The sequence below is a fragment of the Misgurnus anguillicaudatus genome, chromosome 22, assembly GCF_027580225.2.
Source record: "Misgurnus anguillicaudatus chromosome 22, ASM2758022v2, whole genome shotgun sequence".
Lineage (NCBI taxonomy): Eukaryota > Metazoa > Chordata > Actinopteri > Cypriniformes > Cobitidae > Misgurnus > Misgurnus anguillicaudatus.
The window spans coordinates 34,026,440-34,053,417 of record NC_073358.2 but is presented as its reverse complement, the minus strand read 5'-3'; the positions used below and the strand labels follow the sequence as shown (position 1 = coordinate 34,053,417).

Below are 26,978 nucleotides of genomic sequence, written 5' to 3'. Positions count from 1 at the left end.
TTAAGCGACTACGTCCAAAGTATAACAGCAGCAATGACAGTGTTCTTAATATAACTAAGTGTTTTGATTAATGCCATTAATGTTTATTTTTTATCAGTGTATACCACTAGTCAACTAAATGAATATTATATGGCAAAGATGAATGCACATGTATATGTTAATTCAATAGATGTATAGCATTTTGGGAAAAAAAACTATTTTATTGCATTTTGTGGAAAAAAGAATCAGTTTTTATAATAAATCTTTAAAAATCAAATAATGGATTTGAATTGTTTGTTTTTATAACCTAAATATGCTATTTGAAAGTTTGTAACAGAAAATAGTGGTTTTCATCTTTCTTGGTATAGAAAACAAGTTTTTACAGAAACTAGTCAAAATGGATTTATTGCGTTTTGGAACCAAACTCTTGTTGTCATATTTGAACTTGCAGTGCTGATCTGTGTATTGCCATTGAATCATTTGTAGTATTTTAGTGATGGATTAATGGATGAATTTGCTTTTTTGAGCTTTGCCATGTTGAAATTAAAGGTCCACTGTGTACCTTTTTTGTGACATCTAGTGGTAAAACTGTGAATTGCAACCAACGGCATAGGTTGCGTTCCAGTTCATTTTTTATGACCTTCCCTCGCTAACTTTCCTCAGTCTCGTTCACTCAGATGTACGTCATTGCTTACGTTGTACGAGTGCCCACTACTGGCGGAACACTTGAAGTGGGTTCAAATGGAACGTGCTAACTTACAGGTGTGAACTACTTTCCCCTCCATCATTTGAACTGTCCAAAGCGCGAGCTGCTGAAGTGACGTCACAATCCGAGGAAGCGAGGGTCTGTCCAAATAAACTTCCCTCGTATACTTGACGAAGTGGAACGCACTTCAAAATGGCGACAGGAATTCCCCGAGGGGAAGTGTTTAGTTAAGTTTGTGTGTCTAAAACTGGAGTGGAACGCAGCTCTAGTCCACAGCTCATCCCTCCATTTCGAAACGCAAAGTGAAGCTATGGGAGCCACCGCAGGACAAACATGTCATCATCTGAGACAAAATAGTGACAAAACGTGCTCTACAGAACAGTTTGTCCATTTAGGGCTACTGTAGAAACATGACAGTGCAAAATGGCGACTTCCATGTAAGGAGACATGCGGTGTATGTAGATAAAAACGACTCATTCTAAGGTAATAAAAGCAATACGGTTCATTTTGTAAGGTCTTTATACACCATTGTTAATATAGTTATGTATATTATATTGCATTTTTGTTAAGCGGTTACACAATGGACCTTTAAAATTATGTCATGTAAAATTAAGTAATACATCTTGGATGGCATGAGGATACAAATAAGAGAATGTTCATATTTAGATGAATTAAACGGGTTGTTTTTTGCTGTTGCACCTTTAAGACTTATGTAAATGAGTATCATTATAATTGGCACTTTTTGCATGTGAAATGAGAAGCAGCACTCCAGCCAGGTTTCTGAACACTTAATAGGTGTTGATGTGTAAATGTGAATAATCATATTAATGTGTGTTTCGTTAATGTCAGTGTCTTCATTGTTTACTTTCTATAAATGGTCTGGGTGAACTAAAGAGAGGGCTTCATGCTGTGAAGTATCGCTACATAATAAGTACCTCTTTTATTTTAAAAGGGTAACAGCTCTCTTCAAAGCTTTCAGTAGCACTAGTAGCATATGACACTGGGTTAGACCATCAGGGTCTCGTTGACCGGTGGGGTACGCCGGCCCTAGGCCAGCTGGCATACCGGCAACAGCAGCAGTCGGTGCCCTGTGGCAGTATCAGGGGAACTGCATCCTGCCACTGTCCAGTCTTCACCCTCACCCCCTATTCAATCGGAGCTGCCATGGGTCGCCCATATGGCACTGAAGGTGGAGGGGACTGTGGAGTCTCAGTGGTCAGATGTATAAAAGAGTGTTTCTGGGTGTGGTGCTAGCCTGTAGTGTTATGGATGGGTTTAGTAATAGGAAAGCACAGGGCTGAGGTCTGGACGTCTCCTCAAATGAAGAGAGCTGCATGAGATGGGCAGCTGTTCCAGCACATAACAGATTGTGTTTCATGCAGAAGAAGAGAAAGAACATCTTGTCTTGATATTGGCTCTTAACCATAGTTTTACCTCACTTTATGTTTTTAGGAGCTAAGGGTAATGTTTGGAATTATCGCTTAATGAATATTCATTCATACAACAAATATAGGGGTGCACCGAAATGCCGATATACATTAATAATACTTGGCCAATAACTATTCTGAATCGCACAGCCAATATTATGCACAGCTATTTCATGTACTACAGCTTTTGATCAGTAAGTCCTTGTCGATCTGAAATCACTTAGAGGCTGTTTACACTTGGCATTAACATGTGTTTTCGTTGATCGGATCACAAGTGGACGACATTAATGCCAGGTGTAAACGGTGTTCAAAACGTTTTGAGCTCGTCCACTTTCGACCACTTTCAACCACATCCAGAGGTGGTCGAAACCACTTTCGATCGGATCGCTTTGGAGCTGCGGAACGCACATGTGGTTGAATGCGTTCGAACAGCCACACGCGACCGCCTTCTCTCCGCCCATTTATCTAATCTGAGGTATTAAACACAAGTTTTACGTCTTTTTTTACTTCTGGCGTGAACATTCGGTGAACAGCGCTATTTTTAGCCTTTCACTGATAAAACTAAGCGGCTGATCTCCGTAGTTTCGTTTTGAAAGCGTGTGAAAGTTGCGCGATCCTATTTCATCAATTGCGCTGAAAATTCAAAGAAAGCTCTCACATACTCATGTACAAAACACTGTGCAGCATGTTTACTTGCTAAACAAGCAGTGCACTCCGACATAATATTAGTTTGCGTCCATATAAACTCATAAATACTCCCGCTCGGGTTTGAATGACAGCAGAGAGACTCGCCCACCTTCTCACAGACCACCCCCTCATAGTATTCAGCACAGAAGCGGTCGAAAGTGGACAGAGAGAGATTTAAATACCAGGTGTAAACGTAATGTGTCTCTCTCGTCCACTTGTGATCCGATCGATGAAAACACATCTTAATACCAAGTGTAAACAGCCCCTTAGTTTGAGTACACGCAACATGCATTTAAAAAAGCAATACTCGTCAAACATAATTATTATCATGAAAATACCAAAAAAGATTTGAAGAACAGCAATATAAATATATCATTATGCCATTTCCTGGAGCTGTGTGTCATTGCTGCGTGTGTATGGTTCTTCGTCCAGAGCGCATATTGAGTTATAGCTATAGCAACATTTTACGTAATTCATTGAGAAGCATAGCAAGCATCATCGGCCGATATATCGGTGCATCCCCAACTTTGCTGAAGGTACAACAGAAAAGCCAATAGCAGCAAACTGGTATTGTAACCTCCCTACTTCTTCTGGGGAAGTAGGGAGGGGAGAGTATGGCTGGCACGGTTTGGTTGAGTTGGGTTTGATATGAGTGCGCCCCAAGATTCCTCTGTTACATTGGATATTTTGATCAATCCCAAGATTTCATGCAGCATCATGTTTTCAGGATCTCTACAAATTAGGTTACTCTCTGTGTAGTGTGTAACCCCTTATAAACATCAACAACTGTTTATGTTAACTCACTGGTTTATCTTCTTTTAGGAGCGTACAGAGGTCTTCCACGAGTTCTCCCAATGTCAGACTGGCATTCTTCTGTGCACTGTAAGTCATTCGGATTGTGATGTATACGCCTTAAAGGAGTAGTCCACTTTAAAGATGGGGCCCATTGACTTACCATAGTGTTTTTTTCCCTACTATGAAAAGTCAATGGACAACATATTTAAGTGGACTACTCCTTTAAGGATTCCATCTTTTTTTACATACAAGCAATTCCAACATTATGGATGTCACATTTTTAGTCAAAAATTACATTTTACATTTATGCATTTAGCAGATGCTTTTATCCAAAGTGTGGGTTTGAACCCACAACCTACCACTGATCTATACAGGAACATTTTTAAAATATAATTAAACATATTGGGGCGGTTTTCCAGACAGGGTTTAGGTTAATCCAGGACTAGGCCTTATTTATATTAGGTCATTTAACTCTTTCCCCGCCATTGACGAGTTAACTCCTCAATTAAGGAAAAAACGATTCCCTGCCGATGAGGAGTATTTTGGCAAAAATACTCGTCATTGCTTTCCGCAATACCGCTATTATCCACCAGGTGTCTTCCGTAACTTGTAAAACCTGAAAGTATCGGCCTAGGGCAAACTGTATGTCCACGTATGTTTGAGGATGGCTCTGCATCTAATCTCTATCAATAGTCCTTCACAAAAATGGAATTATCAAAATTTGGTGTTTTTGAAGAAACCTACCCATATTTCAGAGGTGATAAAAAGATAACTAATGAAGGTATGATTAATTTTTTTATGTTCTTTCATTTGATATGATGTATGTTTCTATATTTTAAGAAGAACATTTTCTGAAAGCATTAAACTTCATTAAAAAAATCACGAAAAATGCTGGTGAAGGCTGTCAACTTTTATTTGAAAAAAATAGCGGGGGAAGAGTTAAAGGAATATTCCATTTTCTTAAAAGAAAAATCCAGATAATTTACTCACCACCGTCATCCAAAATGTTGATGTTTTTTTTTTGTTCAGTCAAAAAGAAATTGTTTTTTTTTTAGGAAAACATTGCGGGATTTTTCTCATTTTGATGGACTTTAATGGACACCAACAATTAACACTTAACTCAACACGTAGCGGTTTTTTTCGGCGGAGTTTCAAAAAACTATAAACAATCCCAAACGAGGCATAAGTGTCTTATCTAGCGAAAAGATTGTCATTTTTGACAAGAAAAATAAAAAATATGCTCTTTTAAACCACAACTTTTCGTCTATTTCCGTTCCAGCGCGACCTAACGTAAATGCGTAGTGACGTAGGGAGGTCACGTGTTACATATATAAAACGCACATTTGCGGACCATTGTAAGCAATAAACTGACACAAAGACATTAATTAGTATCAGTTGACATACAACAACGTAGGAACGGTCCTCTTTCAACACACTTGTAAACATTGGGGCGGAGTTTCGCGTTCGTCTTCTGTGACCTCTTGACGTCATGACGTATTGCGTGGGGTCACCTGGCGCATCACGACCAGATCTAGACGAGAAGTTGTACTTTAAAAGTGTATATTTGTTATTTTTCTTGTCAAAAATGACAATTGTTTCGCTTAATAAGACCCTTATGCCTGGTTTGGGATCGTTTATAGTCCTTTGAAACTCCATTGAAAAAAACTGTTACGTGTTAATTGTTGGTGTCTATTAAAGTCCATTAAAATGAGAAAAATCCTGCAATGTTTTCCCTTTAAAAACGTAATTTCTTCTCGACTGAACAAAGAAAGACATCAACATTTTGGATGACATGGTGGTGAGTAAATTATCTGGATTTTTCTTTTAAGAAAATTGAATATTTCTTTAAGAAGTTTTTACAGACATAACTTAAAAAAAAAAAACACTACAGGTGTGCATCTTAAGACAAAACAATGTCACCGATATATGTTAAAATTAAACAGTATAAGGTGATTTAAATGAAAGCAACTCAAACATGCATTGTAGTCTGGGACTAGGATAAGCCCCATCCGGGAAACCACCCCATAATTAATTATACAAAATATAATTTCTCAGAGAATGTATTTATTACCAATATATTGAACCATCTGTTTATATTTTCCTAAACCCCTGATAATAAAGTCCAGACATCAAAAAAATATCAGGAAGAAATAATGTTATGGATGTGACAATGATACTAACTATGGGAAATTACTTAACAAAGACCATGCATTGGTAGTTATGACACCAAATATTAACATTTGAGAGATTACTATTGTTAAAAACTATATTTGCATGGAATTTCTTATATGAATCAGCCATGTTGTTTGTGAGTTACAATAATAATGATGGTAATAATTAGGTGGCAAATTTAGCAGACACTTTTTGGTACAGGTGCCCCCTTTGTGTCCTTTCTACCAACCTCTTGTTTTTCTCCATCCTGTCATTCTGCTGTAGTCAGAGTAAATGAGTTGGTCTATTATTGTTGCTAGTCTGGCAAGGCCTTATGCTGGTCTCCATCTGTATCAGCTCCAAAGCTGCAGACACTAGACTCGGGGTTTAGACTACATGTAATTGGCCCGTAAGGGTGAGTGCTGGGGTTAAGAGAGTCTTTCCTCCAATGGCTGTTAGAAACTTTGAAGTACGGTAACTTTTATTGTGAGAATGTGTCTTTTTTTTAAGTGAGGCCTAAAGAAACTCCTATAAACAGTGGTATGGAGTAATGTATATTATAAAACATATTTTTCATATTTTTCAGTCCTTGATACTGATTGGCCATTAGCTGCATTACATGTATGCATTACATATTTCACTGTGGTGCATTATATCTTGCCTACTGTAACAACACACATCAACCACGACTATATATAGCAGTCATAAAATAATGCAGTTTCTAATTCAATCCCTTTGTGTGACATTGCCTGAACGTTTTGTTAAGGAGTTATTCGTGTTTTTATTTGTCTTGCTTTTCTTTCAAGGATGTGGCTGCACGTGGATTGGATTTGCCTCAGGTTACATGGATTGTACAGGTCGGGTTCTTATTTAAATTTAATATTTCATAAACTACTGCTTTGATCAATTATCAATGTTAAAGTATGGCAGTATTATCATGAGAATATCTTTGTTGCAGTATAACCCTCCCATTTCTGTTGAGGAATACGTTCACCGCGTCGGCCGCACGGCACGAATCGGTGCCCAGGGCAACAGCCTGCTTTTCCTCACCCCCTCTGAGACCGCCTTTGTGGATGTGCTGGCCAATCACAACATCAGGTGCGCTGACTGGCATCTTATCTATATCAGATTATCATTTTGATGAGCACTGACACAACAGTAGGGGAGTTGCTTGGGGCAGGTGCAGTCCACATTATTATTTAAAGCGATCAAACTGGGTCCTGTCTTTATTCCAAAGCGTGCGCTGTAACAGTGGAAAGCTGAACTGATGAATTTCTGTTGATATCTGCTCTGGAGCCCAGTTATGAGAGAAAACACACGCTATGTGTTTCTGCATGACTGACTGTACAAGGAGAGACACCACACAGACAGCATGAATCTGTTCTGCTGGCACAAGAGCTTTGAAATTGTTTGGCATTAGTCAACAGTGTTAATCATTCTGAAACGTTAACAGAATATTTCATTAACACAATTCAAGCTGATAATTTTTTTTACCTCTGTCACAGTGGCAGTACCTTTTTTTTTTTTAATAGTACCTTTGCCCCTAAAGAGTTCATGGGTGATTCTCACGAAAACTTGGTCAAGCATGAAAATGTAAAAAATGCTTAAATTTACTTTTTTCCCACCAGACATTGAAAAACAAAGTCTGGAGTAAATGGGAACATTAATTTAAAAACGTTTACTTATCATTTAACACTTTTGTAACATAATTTAAAAAATTAGTCCTAAAAAATCTCATTACCGCAACAGTCAGAAACAATCAACACTGACATATTTTCAAAATGACATGACAAATCTGAAAGAACATAATTTGGAGATTCTGCACATGCATTTAAAATCAAAGTATTATGCTTCTATTAATTAAATTAACATTTATAATAAGCATCTGTTGCGGTAATGATAATCAAAATGTCATGTAAGCATTCTGACAAGACAATATTTCAAATTAACTGTAAAAAATTATCTTACCTGGTAGCCATCTTGAAGTAACTGCTCCATGTGCTTGGTCACTCAAAATCAAACTTTATTAAAATTCTGTATGTGTGCTTAAACTGTTCTCAAAAAGTGTTGCGGAGGATGAGAACATCAGGCATGGACACATCATTTTCCTAATTTTTCTTCATTATTATTATACATAAATATTTAGTAAATATTTTTTCTGTCATCTAAAGTAGTCTAGCAAAACATCTAGTGTTAATTTGATTAAATTACAACATAACGCATGTTCAAACACAGCCGGACACATTGCGGTAATGAGAATTTCAGCAGAAAATGAGATCAAATTTACAATTATAAATTCTTATGTTGAAATCACACATTGTGCAAGGTAGAACACAGTTGCAAGGTGTTAATTCTGATGCTTTTTAATGTTACTATATTACACATTTTAAAGCTAAAATCATTAGTGCCGTGGTGTTTCAATGGTTTCGTGAGAATCACCCTCATATTAGTACCTCAGAGGTACATATTTGTACCAAATGTATTTATATCTGTATCTAAATTGTACATATAGGACCTTGAAATACTAAATTAAAGCAATATTAGTGTATATTAAAATATCCCAGTATGCGTAAGCCTTTAAAATTGCACTCGGAAAAGATTTTTCAAAAATTATCAGATGTAATACTTTTTGTTATTTTTGGTTCTGTGTACTAATTTTGTTTAAGTCAAAAAATCAGTTGTTTGACCCAAACTCTTTCGTCCACAGTCTGTCCGAAATGAAGATGAACGACATCTTGTCCGCTTTGATGCAGGACGGGCGCTTCAAAGGCAGAGGGAAATGGAGCAGCAAGGTAACGCTCTGTGATGCCATGCGTGCAGCGATCTAACCCCAAAAAGTCAACGTAGACTGGTTCGGCTGCTGCAGCTGTTAGTGCTGAACTTTCCCTTCTTGGATGAGTATCACGTGTGGTTGAAAACGCAGGTCTAGAGAACAGCTGTGGGAAAAGAATGGCTTTATCTCCTCCTCTCCCTCCCTCTCAACAATAAAGAGCCCTCAGACAACAATGAACGAGTGTTTCTGCCACATCTCAGTCGGCCCTAATCCTGATTTAATGTCCTTTTCCCTCCCAGCACCAATTGGCTGCTTGTAATCCTCACCCATGCCGCCCCCCTTGTTATCAGCCTCATTTGGAAGATCAAAGGTCATTGATGGGGAGGGGAGGTGTCATCAGTTCTACACCTAATACCTTTGATGTGGTGCTTTTTTTTCCGTATTAGCTATTGATGTCATTAAATGCAGTGTTTATGTGACTGGGCATACGGTATAACTGATAAAATGTTTATTTTTTACTGTATGTGTTTTTTTGTTTCATTGTGCAGAAATCAGACGCTGCTTTTGAACAGGAGGTGCGGGAGAGAGCCACTGTTTTACAAACCGATTTTGAAAATTATGTTCATGCTAATAATGAGTCACTGCAAACAGCCAAGAGTGGTACGTTTGCATCAAATAATATAAATTAGTTTCAATAAACTCATCATTATTTCTCAGAGCTAATTTAATTAAAAATAATGCTAAGACATCTTAAATCTTCGTATATAACACTTCAGCTCGCTTAGAATTGTCTACTCTTGTTGTTATAAATGTCTTTTTTTTGTCCTTTAGCTCTGCAGTCTTTTCTGAGAGCTTACACCACGTACCCCTCCAGTCTGAAACACATCTTCCACATCCGCAACCTGCACCTGGGCCACGCTGCTAAGAGCTTTGGCCTGAGGGACGCACCTCAGGGCCTGGCCAGCTCCATAACTACTAATCCTGCCAACTGCAAAAACAGTAAGAAGGGCAAAGATAAAGACAAAAGGTACAGCATGTTTTTAAAAGTATGACAGTAATTTATGAATCTGTCAAACAGATTCCGACACCAAATTATGATCTAGATAAATTTACCTATGTAGTTACATTTTCCCTGTGGCTTCTGCACTTTTCTCCACGTAATGTTTGTCAGCTCCTCTAACGATAATTTTTTTACTATTTTTCTCGTAACATTTTTAAATAATTTTACAAATTAAGACATTATTGCTAATCTAGACTTTGAAGTGTCATATGTCAAATAAGATGATTTACTGCCAAGATTATTTGACCCTACATGTGAAAATTCAGAACACATTTTTTGTGATTCAGTTGCCTTCGACATAAAATCATAATGTAAAGACGATTCTGTGAAAATAAAACCTTGTTATTTGTTATATTGACTGATTAATGCAATGTCAAAGATTGAAATCAGTGAGTAAACAATCAAACTTTGATGCTCTTAATCTCATTATTAAATTGAGACTTTAGCCCGGATTTCACAGATGGGGTCACATACTTCTTAGTTTTTGCTGGTCAACAGTAGCTCTACTAATACAGGAAAATAGGAAGATAAAAAGACATTGAAATAATGAGATCACCAAATTCATACAAATATTTTGTCACGTAAAACAAAAAATTTATGTTTTTAAGGCTGTTAAAATAACGCGTTAATTTCGATTAATTAATCTGAGAAAAAATAAAGCGTAAAAAAAATAACGCCGTTTAACCCTTTCCGTATTGACCTTTGAAGTTTGAACCTGGAAACGTTTTAGCCGACTGTAAAATGACGGAGGGAGACGAGAACACGCTGACAGTGACTGGATCATTGATTGGAACATTTACTTATAAAAAACGGCCTGATGGAAGTGATGATAAAAAATAAAGTTGTCTGCAATGTCTGCAGCATGGAATTTGCATGTCACCGGAGTTCGTCCAATCTAAAGTACCACATTAATGCAAAGCATCCATGAGTTAACGCTAATCCGGAGGTATGACCTAGCATGTTCTCTAATACAAAAGGTAAAGGGGCTGATTTTTTATTTAAGGTTTATGTTCAATTGCAAAAAAAAAACCTTCCAATTGATATTGCACTGTTAAACTTTTGGTAAATAATCTTCCTGAAGCACTTTTGAGTTTATTTTCTTAGCATATTACTGTAGGTCATTTTGTTGATTGGTGCGGCCATTATTTGAACAGTGAAAATACTGTAATAATACGAATTTTGGACTTTAGTGTCACTAATGCTAATTATTCATTGATTCATTTAAATATTTAATACTTTCACAGCAAAAATTATTCATGCAATTAATTTAGATTAATTAAGTATGTGATTATATTGATTTATATCCTTATCACTGATAAATTCTGTATGTTTCTTTTTTATAAATAATAGTATTAGAAAAGAACCATTAAATGAACAAACCCTTAACAGCTTTGATCTGCCATAAGTTATTTAGCAATCTATCATAATTTTTTTTTTAGGTAGACAAAAATGTAATTTTTTTAACAGTGTAAAGAGTGATACTTAAGTTGGAGAGCATAGGTGAGCTTTTCCATTACAAGGATATGATGTACTACTGTCATCCAGGGTAGGCAATGCTGGTTGCAACCTCTTGCATGGAGTATAGGGCTTCTCGATTATTTTTAATCCCGATTATTAAACTCAATTACTTAGTGATTTTGAAAACATGCATTTATTTAACTTTTTTTTAAGTAAGTGTTGCAATAGGCTACACAAATTCATATTTTAATCGCAGAAATTGTTTCTCGATTATCGGTTTTTTTTTTTTAATCAAAAGTTTAAATTGAAATTTAATTGACGATTAATTGCACAGCCCTAATGGAGTAGTTAAAATTTTAGACTGATTCAGATATAACACCTCAAAACTGAAATAAATTTGAATCTTGAAAAAAATTATACACATTTATGCATCTCAGACTAAAATGAGTTAATAGAAGAGCAGTAGCAGAAAATGCTTTTGCCTTTTCAACCCTGCATCTACGCCAGCAACAACAAGATTATATTTCAAACCTAAAAAAATCATTGTTGTCACCCTGTCTGTGAAATCCAGGCTGAAGTGTCTACCAAACCATGCCCGGGCGTGTTTGACCCGCAAAGCCTGGTTCATTTGAGTAGTGTGATCGCTCTGTACCGCAAATCGTGCCAGAGCGCGTTTCAAAAGGAGAGATGTCAATTTGCACGACCACTCACCTTCATCTGCCTTCGTAAAAACCTTCTGATGCGTGCAGCTGGGTTTCATGAATGTCGGAGCTGCACACACGACAGATCAAGCAAGCAATATGATGGGATGTGAGAGGGATTGTGTGTCATTGCGCACCAAACAACTCAGAATAAAAAACACAGACTTAACATCACGATGGGCTCCAGTTTTAAGAGAGCGCTTTACTTTCAATCTTTACAAAACAATCGCATCCTAATGACAAAAGCGCGCCCGGGCTCGGATCGCTCAGAGTACAGCGTGAGTGCGTGTCTCTGGGGAAGTAGGAAGGGGGGACAATCACGACGGTGCACAGTTTGGTTGCGTTAGCCCTAATGTGAGTGCGCCCTTAAGGGTAGTTTTCCTGGACAAAATGCATGCTTGAGCTGTCCTAATTGAAATCAACTTGCACTGACATATTTTAAAATATTTCAGTGCTATTGTTTTGACTCAGTATGCACATCAGTAATGTTTTTTAAGGTATGTTTGTACTTAAATGTCCTTATTTACACGGCTCGTTGGTATGCTTGAGTCTGATTGGCCAGTCGTGACATTTGCATATTTGTTATTCCCAGATTAATCGCTCAAAACGAATAACACACAGTATACACGATGCTGCAAATCATTTTTGCATATTGCAGAAAAATTAAATATAAATATGTATTTAAATTCAATATTTTATATTATATTTAGAAATGATTAAACCCAATAGTGTGTTTGTGGCATTGGAATGTAAAGTTAACAAGTTTTTTTGCGGAATGTCTGCATTCAGTAAAAATAAGCAAATAAAATATTTCAAATCAATATTTAATGTTCTTTACCTTACTACAGGCAGACGGTTGTTATCGCAAAATAAGCCCGTTCAACTGTCACACTGTCGTGGCTTATTTTTGTGATGACAACCGGCTTGTTATACATTATCCCTTACTTGTATAACTAAGGCCTAGGCCTGGATTAATTTAATCCCTATTCAGGAAAATGGCCCTTTATTTAATAATAATAATAATTAGAAGCATCAAAGTCTGATTATGAAACATTGATTTTTACATCGGTTTTAGTCTGTTGACTCAGTCAATATTAAAGATATCAAGGTTATGTTTTTATAGAATCTTCTTTATACGATGTCGGATGATTGTATCTAAAACAGTAAAAAAAATAATGACTTCAGCTTGATATTCCTAGGCAAACAAATTGAGAATTCAGATCATTATTTGACTCATAACAGCTATAATCAAGACCGTATGGCACATCTTCAAGTGTTAACCAAATCACAGCTTGTGTGAAACCCCCCCAACATCCTATAATTATGGCTGTTGTAACAATCAGGCTTGTATCCAGTGTCGGGTAAGTTACTCGAAAAAAGTAATTAATTACTAGTTACTAATTAAATCTTCAATCATGTCATTAGATTACTGTACAAATTACTCTTTTTAACAAGTATTTAATTACTTATTACTAATTACTTTTTAAATCATATTTAATAAATGACTCAAATAAATCATATAAAAGTACATAAATTATTCTGGTCACACATTTTAAGTTCCAATTCTCACTATTAACTACTTCTCAATATAGTCCTAATTACTGCTTATTAATACTTCATGAAGTAGTTATTAGGGTTAAGTATTGGGTAGGATTAAGGATGTAGAATAAGGTTTTGCAGAGTCAGTATTAATAAACAGCCAATATCTCAGTAATATTCATGCTAATAACCAGTTAATAGTGAGAATTGGAAACTACACTAAAGTGTTACCATTATTCTTATTAACTTACCAAATAAGTGAGGAGGATACATAAAAAACATCAACTTTAAGCATTTAACTGTCACTCTTCCTAGGTTTACTTTAATAATTTGGATGTAAATGTTTACTGAATGCTTATTAATTTTATATACTGTATTTTTTGGTCTATAAGCCGCATTTTTTCATAACTTGGCTGGTGCTGCGTCTTATAGTCCGGTGCGCCATGTAAGTTAGTATGAATTAATTTTGACATTTATGAGGCAAGAGACAAAATTACCGTCTACAGCTGCGGGAGTCTGCCATATGCTGCTCCTGTATTTATGTAATTCAATAAATTCAGTGATGTGAAATGACGAGTATGCGAACTTCACACTAGTTGGCTTGTTCCGTTAATTTAGCCCATTCAACCTTCCAGGTAAGTTCTGTATGCTATGGTTTATCGTTTAAATAACTGATAATATTACTTTCACGTATACAGACATCTATTCAGCTTGCTGTTCTGTCTGCTATTGTTTAGTTGAATAACTTGCCTTTCCAGATTAAATGTCTGTTTTTCGGCTTGGATTTAGTGAAATAATTTTCTAAATAAACGCGCCGTATTGTCCACTGTGACTTATATATGTTATTTTGTCTTAATGACGCATTTTTGAATGATGCGGCTTATACTCCGGTGTGGCTTATAGTCCGGAAAGTACGGTATTCATAACACTATATCATGTATAAATCTACAAAAATGTTGACAAACTATTTATTATTGGAAAGCTCTAAGAATGTAGTTTTTATATTTCAAAACGTTTTAGCAGTAATAATAATGCAGCGACAGTAATTTATTAATTTGTGACAAGAGGATGCAGCAAACCGCTGACACCTAATGGCTGTTGTTGGTAAAATGACTAAAAATTTGACGCAAACCTCATTTTTTATGATTTCAACTTTGAAATTTGGATCAAAACTACTTGAGATGTATGGCTTTGTGTTTACATTATTACTTTTGTGAAATATTTACATTTTTATCATTTTATTTATAAAATTAATACATTATTGCATAATTTTTAATTATTGAAATAAATTTAAATTGCTATAACAAATTTTCTGTTTAATATTTAAAAACCTTAAATTATCTTTTTTAAAACAAGATCAAGATTCGGCTTCAAGACCAAAAAATGCCAGAGTTATATTAATTTGAATGTGCACATCTACTTTTCACCCCCCCCCCACTCAAAAGTGCTTTATGTTAAATCCACTGGTGTATTATATAATTGTTCTACAGTCTATACACAGTATTTCGTTTAATTATATCAGAAGTAACTGTAATTAAATTACTGGAAAAATAAAAGTAAGCCCCTACTTTACTTTCTTTTAAACAAAAAGTAATTAAATTACAATAGCTCATTACTTAGTAACTAGTAACACCCAACACTGCTCGTATCTAATACCACCTCATAAAACAGAATAGAGAAATGCCTTGAAACATTTAATTAGCTCTACCAGTATAAAGTATACCATCATGGCTGCCCAGAAACCTGGAAATCCAGCTGTGCTGGAGAAAAGCCCATCACTCGCATGCACTCTTGGCAGCTGTGAGTCTTTCTCTGTAGCCGAGCTCTTCAGGGTCAAAGAGGAGTAGTCAAGTTCTGCCTGTACCAGCTGCAGGTTTTACCTTTCACCTTTGACAACATAGCATTTACCTTCCCCCATCTTTATAAAAGCCTGGTTTAGGTTATCTTAACAGAATAACACCTGCATTGCCTACAAAACATAGTCTTAATCCAATTTTGCGAAAGCAGCCATGTGACTCCCTTGAGCTCAAGGTCAGCTAGGTGTGATTTGGAAATGCTGGGGACAGCATTAGGCTGGTAATGTTTGATTATTTACTGATGTTATGGCAGGTAGTAAGTACATTGCAGTACGGTTGTTAGGCACTAACTATTGAGGTCTGGCCAGTGCTTGACACTGCGGGTTATTAGTGGTCATCTCCCACAGGAACGAAACTGGCACCAGGAGCGTGGTGTCTAGTTAGCAAATGCCATGTCCAGACTAGTTTGTGTGTCTGCGACGCGGATCCATGTGTGTTGAGTGGTCAGATGCTCAGCAGGACACTTAATTAAGCTGAGGCAAGCTTTTAGCCCTGGCCGAACAGCACGGAGAACGTTTGCTGTCATTTCTGTCAGATAGTGAAGAGCTTTGAGTGTGGGTGCGAGTGTGTTTGAATCAAGAATATTCACAAAGTGTGAATGCGTTTTTATACCTGACCCACACATTTAATGATCACAGTTCCTTTGAAAAGACCACTACTGTCATTCAAAAATTTTATTTAAAGGTATAGTTAACCCATTTATTCACCCTCCTGTTGTTTTAAACCCCAGTATGAGTTTCTTTCTTTTGTTGAAGATATTTTAATAAATAATTGAAACCACACAGTATCTATTGACTTCCATAATTTTTTTTATGTAAATTTGTGCCGTCAACTGTGTAGTTACCATCATTTATCAAAATATATTGTTTTGTATTTAACAGAGCTCATATGGGTTTAAAAAAACATGAGGGGGTGAGTACTTACTTGCATTTCTAGATTAAATGTCTGTTCTTCGGCTTGGATTTTGTAAAATAATTTTCTAAATAAACGCTGTGTGTGAAGTACGGTATTCATAACACTATATCATGTATAAATCTACAAAAATGTTGACAAACTATATATTATTGGAAACGTTTTAGCAGTAATAATAATGGAGCGACAGTAATTTATTAACTTGTGACAAGAGTATGCAGCAAACCGTTGACACCTAGTGGCTGTTGTTGGTAAAACGACAAAAAAATTTTACGCAAACCTCATTTTTTTATTTTAACTTTGAAATTTGGATCGTAACTACTTGAGATGTATGGCTTCGTGTTTACATTATTACTTTTGTGAAATATTTCCATTTTTATCATTTTATTTATCAAATTAATATGTTATTGCATAATTTTTAATTATTAAAATTTTAACCGCTATAACAATTTTTCTGTTTAATATTTAAAAACCTTAAATTATCAAAGTGTGAATGCATTTTTATACCTGACCCACACATTTAATGATCACAGTTCCTTTGAAAAGACCACTACTGTCATTCAAAAATTTTATTTAAAGGGATAGTTCACCCATTTATTCACCCTCCTGTTGTTTTAAACCCCAGTATGAGTTTCTTTCTTTTGTTGAAGATATTTTGATAAATAATTGAAACCACACAGTATCTATTGACTTCCATAATTTTTTTAAGTAAATTTGTGCCGTCAACTGTGTAGTTACCATCATTTATCAAAATATATTATTTTGTATTTAACAGAGCTCATATGGGTTTTAAAAAACATGAGGGGGGTGAGTACTTACTTGCCTTTCCAGATTCAATGTCTCTTCTTCGGCTTGGATTTTGTAAAATAATTTTCAAAATAAACGCACTGTGACTTATATATGTTATTTCGTCTTAATGACGCATTTTTGAATGATGCGGCGTATACTCCGGTGTGGCTTACTATATAAACTATATATTATTGGAAACGTTTTAGCAGTAATAATAATGGAGCGACAGTAATTAATTAATTTGTGACAAGAGTATGCAGCAAACCGTTGACACCTAGTGGCTGTTGTTGGTAAAACGACAAAAAATTTGACGCAAACCTCATTTTTTATGATTTTAACTTTGAAATTTGGATCCTAACTACTTGAGATGTATGGCTTCGTGTTTACATTATTACTTTTGTGAAATATTTACATTTTTATAATTTTATTTATCAAATTAATGTTATTGCATGATTTTTAATTATTAAATTAATTTAAACCGCTATAACAATTTTTCTGTTGTTTTAAACCCCAGTATGAGTTTCTTACTCTTGTTGAAGATGATATTTTGATAATTAATTGAAACCACACAGTATCTATTGACTTCCATAATTATTTTTTTATGTAAATTTGTGCCGTCAACTGTGTAGTTACCATCATTTATCAAAATATATTCTTTTTTATTTAACAGAGCTCATATGGGTTTAAAAAAACATGAGGGGGGTGAGTAAATGATGTCAGAATTTTTGGTGAACTATCCCTTTAACACAATTGCATTCTGTTGTATTGTACCTTTCTTTCATCACACCTTCAGTTCTTACATGTGCCTTTGAGGTAAAGGCTTAAAAGCCCCTGCGTGCTGTCTCTGTACTGTAAAAAGGATGTCAGATACAGTTTGATAGAATCTGATGTTAAAGTTGCTTAACGGAAGGTTAGTGGCACTTTGCATTTAATTGAGTGGTGTTGCTTTGTTTCCCGCAATGAGACCAGATGTGTAACAGTCTCGCAAGCTATTCTTCACTTTGAGTTTTAAAAGGATCGTCTTTGTGCTCAGAATAAGCATTGCGAGTCTCATCACTCTCTATATCGGGTTCGTCGATAGAAAATTAACGTGTGGGGAGTTTTGACTTCACTATTGCATGATCTGTACAACAGGGAGTAGTAGCATGTGTCTAACCACTAGTAATTGGCAGGGTGACCTGCAGCAGGACCTGTGAATCAAACCCATGGAGCAGGACAATAGGTCAGTCCCTGAAGAGCTGCCCCCATAGCGCACTCGCACTCTCTCTCTGCTGCCCAGACAACAGACAACACCCGTAATGAACTTATCTTCAGTCACGGCTGACAGCTGACATCTATATTAACCAGCCAACCCTCTCTATAGAATATTCATGCAGCAGTCGATGCGACTTAACTGGTCAGCGCTTTGGCCCCATTAACATTTACCTTTCCGAGCCTAATTGTCCGCGTGACATCTTCGCGCGTCGTGCCGTGCCTCGCAGCTTCAGTCGAGTCTAGCCGTCTTGTCAGGAGAGACTTCATTACAGCAGGCTGTGGTGTACACTGTCCATGTCCAGACAAGATTTCTCTAATGAGCAGATCACACCAGTATGAACATACACACACATTCATAGACATGTGAGACCTCCGGTACACAGGAGAGAGGCCATTACCGGGAACCTCACCGAAATGGCCCCAGAAATACACGCGTATCCCTCGGAGACTTCAATTCTATTTATATTTTATAGAATAGTAGTGGATATTCATAAGTGGGATAAACTGATTTTGTAAGGTAACTCTATACAGTCTATTTTAATGTGTGTATATATATACAAATGTAAATTAAAATAAAAAATAAGCAGTTTATACAGTAGATAGGCTTGTTTTTTTTTAAGTCCTTTGCTAGAGAAGCGTTAAAGGATTGGTCCATTTTCTTAAAAATAATTCAGATAATTTACTCACCACCTTGTCATCCAAAATGTTGATGTCTTTCTTTGTTCAGTCGAGAAGAAATCCAGGATTTTAATGGACCCCAACACGCAACAGTCCCAATGCAGTTTAAAATTCCAGTTTCAACTGAGTTTCAAAGGACTCTAACCATCCCGGGCGAGGCATGGGGGTCTTGTCTGGTAGAGCGATTGTGATTTTTGACAAGAAAAAAAACTTCTCGTATATCTCCGGTCATGTGGCGCGCCAGCGCAACCTCACGCAATACATCATCACGTCAAGAGGTCACAGATGACGTATGCGAAACTATGCTCCAGTCTTTACAAGTGTGGAGAAAGAGGACCGTTCCGACATTGTTGTATGTTGAATGATACTAATTAATGTTTTTGTGTCAGTTTATTTTTTAAATTGTGCGTTTCATAGATGTAACATGTGACCTTTCCACGTCATTACACAATTGCTTGGGGTTGCGATGGCGCGTCACAGGAGCGGAGATAGATGAGAAGTTGTGGTTTAAAAGTGCTTTTTTTTGTCAAAAATGACAGTCGTTTCGCTGGATGGGACCCTTGTGCCTCGTTTGGGATCATTCAGAGTCCTTTGAAGCTGCAGTTTTGAACTGCAGTGGGGCTTTTACGTGTTGGGGTCCATTAAAATGCGAAAAATCCTGGAATGTTTTCCTCAAAAAACATAATTTCTTCTCGACTGAACGGAGAGGGACATCGGCATTTTGGATGACATGGTGGTGAGTGAATTGTCTGGATTTTTTTTAAAGAAAATGGACTAATCCTTTAATATTTATAGTGGATCTTTCCTAAAGCTGAGGTTTGGAACGCATACCACGGCTGTCTTTGCTACATCTTTCTAGATCCTCCTACCACTCACAGCTGTATACTGACTGTATATTGACAATTTCTTATGATCATGATATGGTTGGATGTCAGATGTTTTGTTTTAGTTTGTCTGTGTTCAGCTAATCCCCATGTCATTGTTTGTTATATCTGGTTATATTGTGGCTGCTGATAATGCTGTTCAACTTAAAGCTTTTGATCTGCATTGCGTTGCTTAGAACTCAGCCAGCCTGTAAGAGAGTCCCTCATGGTCTTTATTATGGCTCCCAGTCTTTGTTTTCAAAGAGGATTTTGAAGCCTTGTTGCATGAACTCGGTAGCCCTGCTGATGGATCGGTGTTTCTGAGGCATATATCATAAATATATGATCGATCTGGCAGTAAGTGTGAATAAAGTATTATTATATAGGATATAAACACCCATTCAAGTATGCCTATAGACATCCTTCACATCGCCTGTAGGTGTCCCTGTAGAGTGCTCAGGGACCGAAAAAACAATAACTGCTGTCTCATACCGCCTCTAAGCCCTGGGGGTAGAGTGTGTCGTGTGTCACCATGAGGTAGATGTGTGTGTATTGGATCCTTAAGCAGCCCCATGGGGGCAAAGCATCGCTTGGTTCTTCCAGAGTTATTGATTAGATAAACAGTCACTAGTTTTACATCAGGCCCCCGCTGCTGTCCATGAGGCTTTTATTGACGACAGTGGGAAATGTGCTCGAGATACTTTTGAGCCCAGCCGGGATGTGTGTCTTTCTCGGTGTGCTGCGAATGCGATGTAAATTTTCTAAGCAATTTACAAGTCATTATCACCTACATGGTGCTGTTAATTTTCCGTTTACATTTATTTTAAAGCACTATTTCCTATGTGTATGAAAGATGAGTTGTTTACAACGCATTTGTGTTTTAATTGGAAATCCACTGATAATAAAATTGTTTACCCATAGACGATTATTCACACTGTTATCTGCCAATACCATTTCTGATAGTTGGGCGGTTAAAGTGAACTAATTTGTGAAGATTAAATATAATGTTAACATTAAACACATTATATACATTTTCTAAAGCTCAAATTCTTTGCTTTTCCTGTTTGACACAATATATCGGCTGCTTTAAAACTATTGGCCGATAGTGTAAAAAATCGCTTTTATCAACCGATACCGATTATTAGCCGATATATCGATGCATCTCTAGTTATAATTGTTAAAATCAGCCATAAAAGTTCTTATAGTGTAAATTTTTTTTCCAGGACGCCTCCCAGGAAGCTGACAAGCAAAGAGCGTGTGTCAAACCTAATGCGATCTGAGTATGTCAGTGGGATAGAGGGAGAATCCAAGTCTAAGAAGAAAAGAAAAAAGAAAAAGGGTAGCACAGAGGAATCTGCTGAAGCTTAAAAAGGAAGCTATAGGAGCAGAGGAAGTGCTGAGGTCAGAGCACCTGCATCCAGATGGATTCACACGTGTTCACAAACAGAATATGACATTTGTGCCTGTAACAAAGCACGGTGGCTCAGAAGCATGGACTGAAAACATGCAAAAACCTTGATGTAGATGACAAAATAATGTGTTTGGGAGTGAAACCCTGGAATATTTGATTAAGCCTGCAGACACTTTTGAGCTGCGAAATTGTTATGTGTCTTGTTGTAACTATTTGAACAGTGTGATTTTACAAAAAAGCTTTTTCATGTATTGACTTGAAACACTGTCACTATATTTTAAATAAAACTGAGTTGTATTCAGTATTTTTGTCTGACTTTTGATTTTCTGCGCTGGTATGCTGGAATTAAATGCGAGTAAGTGAATAAATAAATAGTGAATAAAAAATACGCAGTTATTTTTGCCTGTTTCGTTAGCTTAAATTTCAGATAGGGTCAGTTACGCTGACCAGCTGTCAAAGCGTTGCGTCTTACTTTCTTTCGTTGACCAGCTGCTGTATTTGGCCACGACTTCACATCGAGCGCTTAAAGAAATTTGACCAGAATATAACGTGTCATGGTCGCTTTATTATTGTGAAGAGCGAGTGTTTTGTTGCTAGTTAAACTCTGATTGGTGTGTTATAATTAAAACGCCAATTATGATTGGTCAATTATACCCAAACAACGAAACAATTACTTAGATTAGCTTGATTCAATTTGTGTGAGCTGTTATTCATGAGGCTTTATTGAAAGCTTTGAAATATATAAATTATACGTCAAAGATTTACATAAGGTTTCGTGTTGATTGCCAAATTTAAATTGGTGTCAAATTGCGCTTTGTGTACACGATATAGCTACATGAGGTAAAAAAAAATAAGGCGGGGGAATGTTTGATTTTATTTACCTGCGTCACCGACTGGTGCGTATCGCGTTGCAGATATTTTGTAAAACCCGCACAAACTGATTTTTTTAATCATAAATTCAAAACCGCACTCTACAAAAATGTTGGTTTGTTTTTAAGCAAGAACTGGGTAACTATTGAACAGAACACATTTCTGGGTTAAAAATGAACCAAATAATGGGTTGTTTTTACCCAACTGCTGCGTTATTGTTAATCAACCATGTTGAAACAACTTAGCAGTTGGGTTAAAACAACCCATTATTTGGGTCATTGTAACTCAGAAATGTGTTTTGTCCAATAGTTACCCGGCCCTGGGTTAAAAAAAACAACCCAATATTTTTAGAGTGCGATTTTCTTAAATGTCAAATTAACTTGATAAAAAAAAAACAAATACTAATATATGACAAATTCACAGTTTTTATTTAAAAAAAGTATTTTTGGCGTCTTGTTTAACTGTACTGTACAACACAACAATTTCCACAAAGACGTGTTAAATATCTGAAAAGGCTGCAGGGTTGAGATGATGTTTGCGCTCATCTGTGCATTACGAAAACTCTCACATTTTAGTATAATATTCCAATAGTGATGACAATGTTAAGCAATAAGACAATTATAATTATTTGTGACAAATTACATATGCAACACATTATTATTACAAGTGGTTTTATTGTTGTTGCTCATGTTCGTGAAACGAATGTTTAATCTTAAGGTAAAATAATAAATCCCAAATAATAATTGTTCATAATTGCATATCATTGTGATGAAATTACTGTGTCTACTAATGCTATTTTAATGTTTATTTTGGTTTGCTTGCGTCACGTTTTTGTGTGTAAATAAACGACGCCGTTTCTTAGGGGAAAAGCAAATGTCTGATCCGAGAACTGTCACAGTTTCGTAAGGTTCCTGGTAAGGTCTTTTCAGAACCTCGTCAAATGCTTTTCTGGTAATGTCTCTTTAGCATTTTAACGTTTAATAAATAGTTAGAATTCACCATTTGGTCAGAGTCATTTGGAAAGTCTATTATTGCGCGTTTAGTTTTTGTTACATGGGTTTGTCCAAGCGCAACCCCGTTGTTCCTGAGTTTGGAGCTGTGACAGGTTGGATGAGTTCATCGCGGCGTGTGTCGAGGTATCACTCCAGATAGAGATACTGGATCTCCGGCGCCCTGAAGACCGTGCAGGAGGATCCTCGGTACAAGAGGCCGTTGAACGGGTGGCGGAGGCACTGATGGTCCTCTGTATAAATACAACCCTGGTCCCGGGTCCAAGTTTGAGACCAAACTTTGTGGGTAAAAATATGGTGATGGGAACATTCTCTGAAGTGCTGAGTAATTTCCCGCTTCAGCGAGAAGCTCAAGTCCAACCGCTGTCTGCCGCTTCCACTTCGTCCTGTATTAGAAAAAAATCAATATGACAACAAGCTGTGAGTGTTTTGAACAACAATTTAGTGTGCCATGTTATACATTTTTAATCATATTTTAATATAATAGTAATAGCAATTTCATTATGTGCATATAGTTCAAGTAGGCTAGATAACGTTCATGTTGTTTATAGGTTTTTAATTTAAAATAGTACTATTTCGTATTTAAAATAGATGTTTAAAATACAGTCAGTGTTTTACGAATAATTTACCAAAATAAAGCTATGGGGAAAATATGCCGCTTCATGTAAAAAGTTGTTTTCGATGATTAATCCGTGTGATATCTCTTGCAACAGTCATTCTTCAAATTGTCACTCAGAAAGCCATTTCAAATGAATAATTAATAATTTTGGCAATTGTTTAATTACTACGCGGAAGTTAAATTATTGATATCCCGTGCAACAATTTATAATTTATGACTAAATGTGTTGCGTTGTTGTATATGCTTATTTATTTTTTTTACATTTAAACACTAAACTGATTTGGAATAATATTTTATATTTTAAAAGCCGTTTTTGTTTGACAAAAGTAGCCCAAGTTTGCTCGTCGTCAGTTCCCTCCTTTATTTTTTATTTTACAGTAGCCTTCAAAACTATTAGCCTTAATGTCACAAGATGCTTGCATTCACCTGCGGTTTTGGTACCAGGTTTTGACCTGCGTGTCTGTGAGGTTGAGAGATGCTGCCAGCTCCATTCTGTCCTGTACACTCAGGTATTTCTGACGCTCGAAGCTGCGCTCAAGCTGCCCCAGCTGGTGATCAGTGAACGCAGTGCGGGCTTTACGTGGCTTCTTCAGTCTCGAGCCCGAGCTGTCCCTACTGCTGGAGATTTCTCGTTCAGCTTCATCTTTCACTGAAAAAATCCAATGACAGAAATACATGGTAAACATTTATTCATCAATTTGGCAAAATATGAACTACATACACACACTAACATTCTCACTAGATGCCAATCCGCATATTTACAATTTGACTCAAAATCATTTTATATTATTTCAGATTTTAATCATGTTTTTCATCTTTATAATGTTATGTGCATTAAACGAACGTTTAACCTGACTATGCATCTCAATGACTAATATATTTTAATGTACTGTTGCATCAAAAATATAACACCCTTAAGTTTTAACAATGGAGAACAAAAACATACCGCTTTGTGGTCTGCAGCCAATAAAAATAAATACATTAAAAAATAAGAAATTTCCTAAATTAAAACGTATTTTGGCAGATAGTTGGGCGTACACAGATCCATTCAGTTTAGCGAACTTGGTTCATATCTAATATTTTTATGGATGATTATGTTGAGTTCAAAACTATATTTTAAACGTCAAAGAGGAAGATTCGTTTTTCATTTAATAGTTTGTTACGATTGAAAATACATGTGGCAATCTATTTACACCTATTATTAAATCATAAAATCAATGACGACCGAAAGTGAAAAATGGAAATTAAACGTTTACAAACCAATAAGCGCAATATTATGATGCATTTTTCTATAGTCAAAATAAGTATATCGCATTTTTATATATATTTCATAATCACAAGTTATACCCTAATTCACAATTTTATATCTTGAGTTCCAAAATCAAAGTTATTTTAACCACTGCATTCCGGAGAAAGTGAATGCAGTGTAGACATAACGGCGCGTGAATGTTGGTACAAATATTAACTAACGAAAATCTAATTAAATAATATCAATAAATATTAACTTATAAAAATTAAAATTCAAACTACATCGTAAACAAAATTTTACTTTAAAAAATATGTTTATATTTCCCTCGTGGTCACACTTTATTTTACGCCATCACTTTTACAGTACAATTATACAATTCAGTGTTGAGTAATAATGATTAACAACATGTAATTACTGAAGGGTTGGGGTTAGGATTAGGGTTTGGTTTAGTTGCATGTAATTATGCATAATTAACTGTTATTACTATAATAATTACATGGAGCATGTGTAACAAAGCCTGTAAAATAAAGCGATACCGCGCTCGTTTTTATTTTTTTTAAAGTGTAAAATGTACTAAAATCACAAAGCAAATGTCTCACCCCTAAATTCACTGTCCGAAGACGAGTTGCTGTGAAGTTTATCCATACAGTCCTCAGCATCTTGGGCTGGCTGTCCATTACTACTGGAATAAGGAGCACATGTTGCCAGAGGTTTGCAGTCCGCCAGAATATCTCTGATGAAAAACGAGGACGTTACCGTTCGCGGCTGCTGGGATATTTGTAAAGGAGAGTCCAGTCCGAGAGTGCGAGCGTGTCTCTGCACCGAATCGTCCACCGAGCTCCGTCTAGGTGACGGAGGTGACGAGCACTCGCTGTCCATGTCCGATCGCGTGCTCAACTGCGCCGGGGACCGGCACGGACTGGTGGGTCTGTGAGAAAGTATAGACTCGATACCAAAGCTTGACCCGTTTGTTGATACCTCCATCGCAATTACGACACGGAATCAAATTGATATTAAATGTGCATTTGTTCTTTCTGACACTGGTGTGATTTTGGTAATACAGAAGCGGGAAAAAATCCACATTCAGATCAAATCATTATTATGCCCGTTATTGTAAAAAAAATCTCAAAAACGCAAAAATCCTTTTGATCCTGTCCCAACAGAAACACCAAGTCTGCTCAGTATTTATCACTGATTTCCTTTCTTTTTTTCTCAGATCCTTGTGTCGTTGACTTCAGTTCAGTTTTGTTGAAAATGTTCTCGTACAGTTCCTCAAAGTGAAGCTCATCCGTGATGTGTACAGGTCAGTTTCAGCACCATGGACAGGCCCGACCACTCACCTATACATCAGGAACGACGCGCGCACGTAAACGTGTCAAACTCACACAGATCTCCTACAACTACAACCGTACTAAGCCAGATCTTACGACCCAAATCCTAAGATGATGTGTAAATTTCTAGACTAGGTCTACGAGGACTAAACCTGTGTAAGAGAGTATAAACACAGGCAGTGATCTTCACGACCTAAAAATGACACCCTCAAGGAAACAACCAATGCCTGCGGAGGAATACGCTTTTAAAGGTGTCCAGGCCGCGTTTGTCCTGAGCGCCACGTGTTTATTGGTTAAAGGTTTTTTTTGGAGGGGGGGTGATGATCACGTACGTGTTGTGGGAGGGGGAGAAATGTAGTCACCCTCCTTCTTTCTCTTTAAATAAATCGCAGGCAGAGATTTACCACAAGCTAGTCTAAAATGAAGATTCTGAAAAGTGGTGTCATAAAATAACCATTTCTCTTTTCACACCTTTCTGCCAGCCTTTCTTCCTGTTCTCTGTAAAACCTTTATTCCATTATTTCTACTGCAAAAAGAACCTTTAGTGAACAGAAAGATTCTGCGGATAAAGCCAAACAAATAATTCAGGAACCTTTGTTTAGGATCATTTAGGAACCATTTTTAAGTGTACTTTTATGTATATGTATGCATGTGTGTGTGTGTGTGTGTGTGTGTGTGTGTGTGTGTGTGTGTGTGTGTGTGTGCATTGTTATATTATTATTATGTTGTTATTTCTAAGAGTCTCTCTCTCTCTTATATATATATTTATATATTTATTTATTTATATGTATATGTATGTATGTATGTATATGTATAATGTGTGCATATGTATATATACACACGTGTATATAACAATATAA

General features: G+C 36.4%; 2 protein-coding genes across 2 annotated transcripts in view; one reads left to right on the top strand and one right to left on the bottom strand.

Annotated features, from left to right (window-relative positions):
* The window catches only part of ddx31 (DEAD (Asp-Glu-Ala-Asp) box polypeptide 31), a 36,213-nt gene extending 14,872 nt beyond the window's left edge, over window positions 1–21,341 (top strand). Inside the window, exons 14-20 of the mRNA XM_055199331.2 lie at window positions 3,622–3,681; window positions 6,552–6,602; window positions 6,704–6,843; window positions 8,453–8,537; window positions 9,067–9,178; window positions 9,350–9,545; window positions 20,852–21,341. Coding sequence (XP_055055306.1) covers window positions 3,622–3,681; window positions 6,552–6,602; window positions 6,704–6,843; window positions 8,453–8,537; window positions 9,067–9,178; window positions 9,350–9,545; window positions 20,852–20,996 — 789 coding nt within the window. The 3' untranslated portion in view covers window positions 20,997–21,341. The remainder of the gene's footprint in view (window positions 1–3,621; window positions 3,682–6,551; window positions 6,603–6,703; window positions 6,844–8,452; window positions 8,538–9,066; window positions 9,179–9,349; window positions 9,546–20,851) is intronic.
* Window positions 21,342–22,322: 981 nt separating this feature from the next.
* Window positions 22,323–26,781, bottom strand: barhl1a (BarH-like homeobox 1a). Its single transcript, XM_055199332.2, has 3 exons — window positions 25,387–26,781; window positions 23,965–24,187; window positions 22,323–23,305 (listed from the first exon to the last, which is right to left on the bottom strand). Exons 1-3 carry the CDS (start codon window positions 25,769–25,771, stop codon window positions 23,026–23,028), a joined length of 888 nt encoding a protein of 295 aa, XP_055055307.1. The 5' UTR covers window positions 25,772–26,781; the 3' UTR covers window positions 22,323–23,025.
* Window positions 26,782–26,978: the final 197 nt, after the last annotated feature.

What these genes read in the sequence shown, in the direction of transcription:
- barhl1a (XM_055199332.2), bottom strand. Translation starts at nt 25,771, where the DNA reads ATGGAGGTATCAACAAACGGGTCAAGCTTTGGTATCGAGTCTATACTT. An exon ending in TTCGGACAGTGAATTTAGGG is followed by an intron (nt 24,188 to 25,386) that starts GTGAGACATTTG and finishes GGATTTTTTCAG; the next exon opens with TGAAAGATGAAGCTGAACGA. An exon ending in ACCTGGTACCAAAACCGCAG is followed by an intron (nt 23,306 to 23,964) that starts GTGAATGCAAGC and finishes TTTCTAATACAG; the next exon opens with GACGAAGTGGAAGCGGCAGA.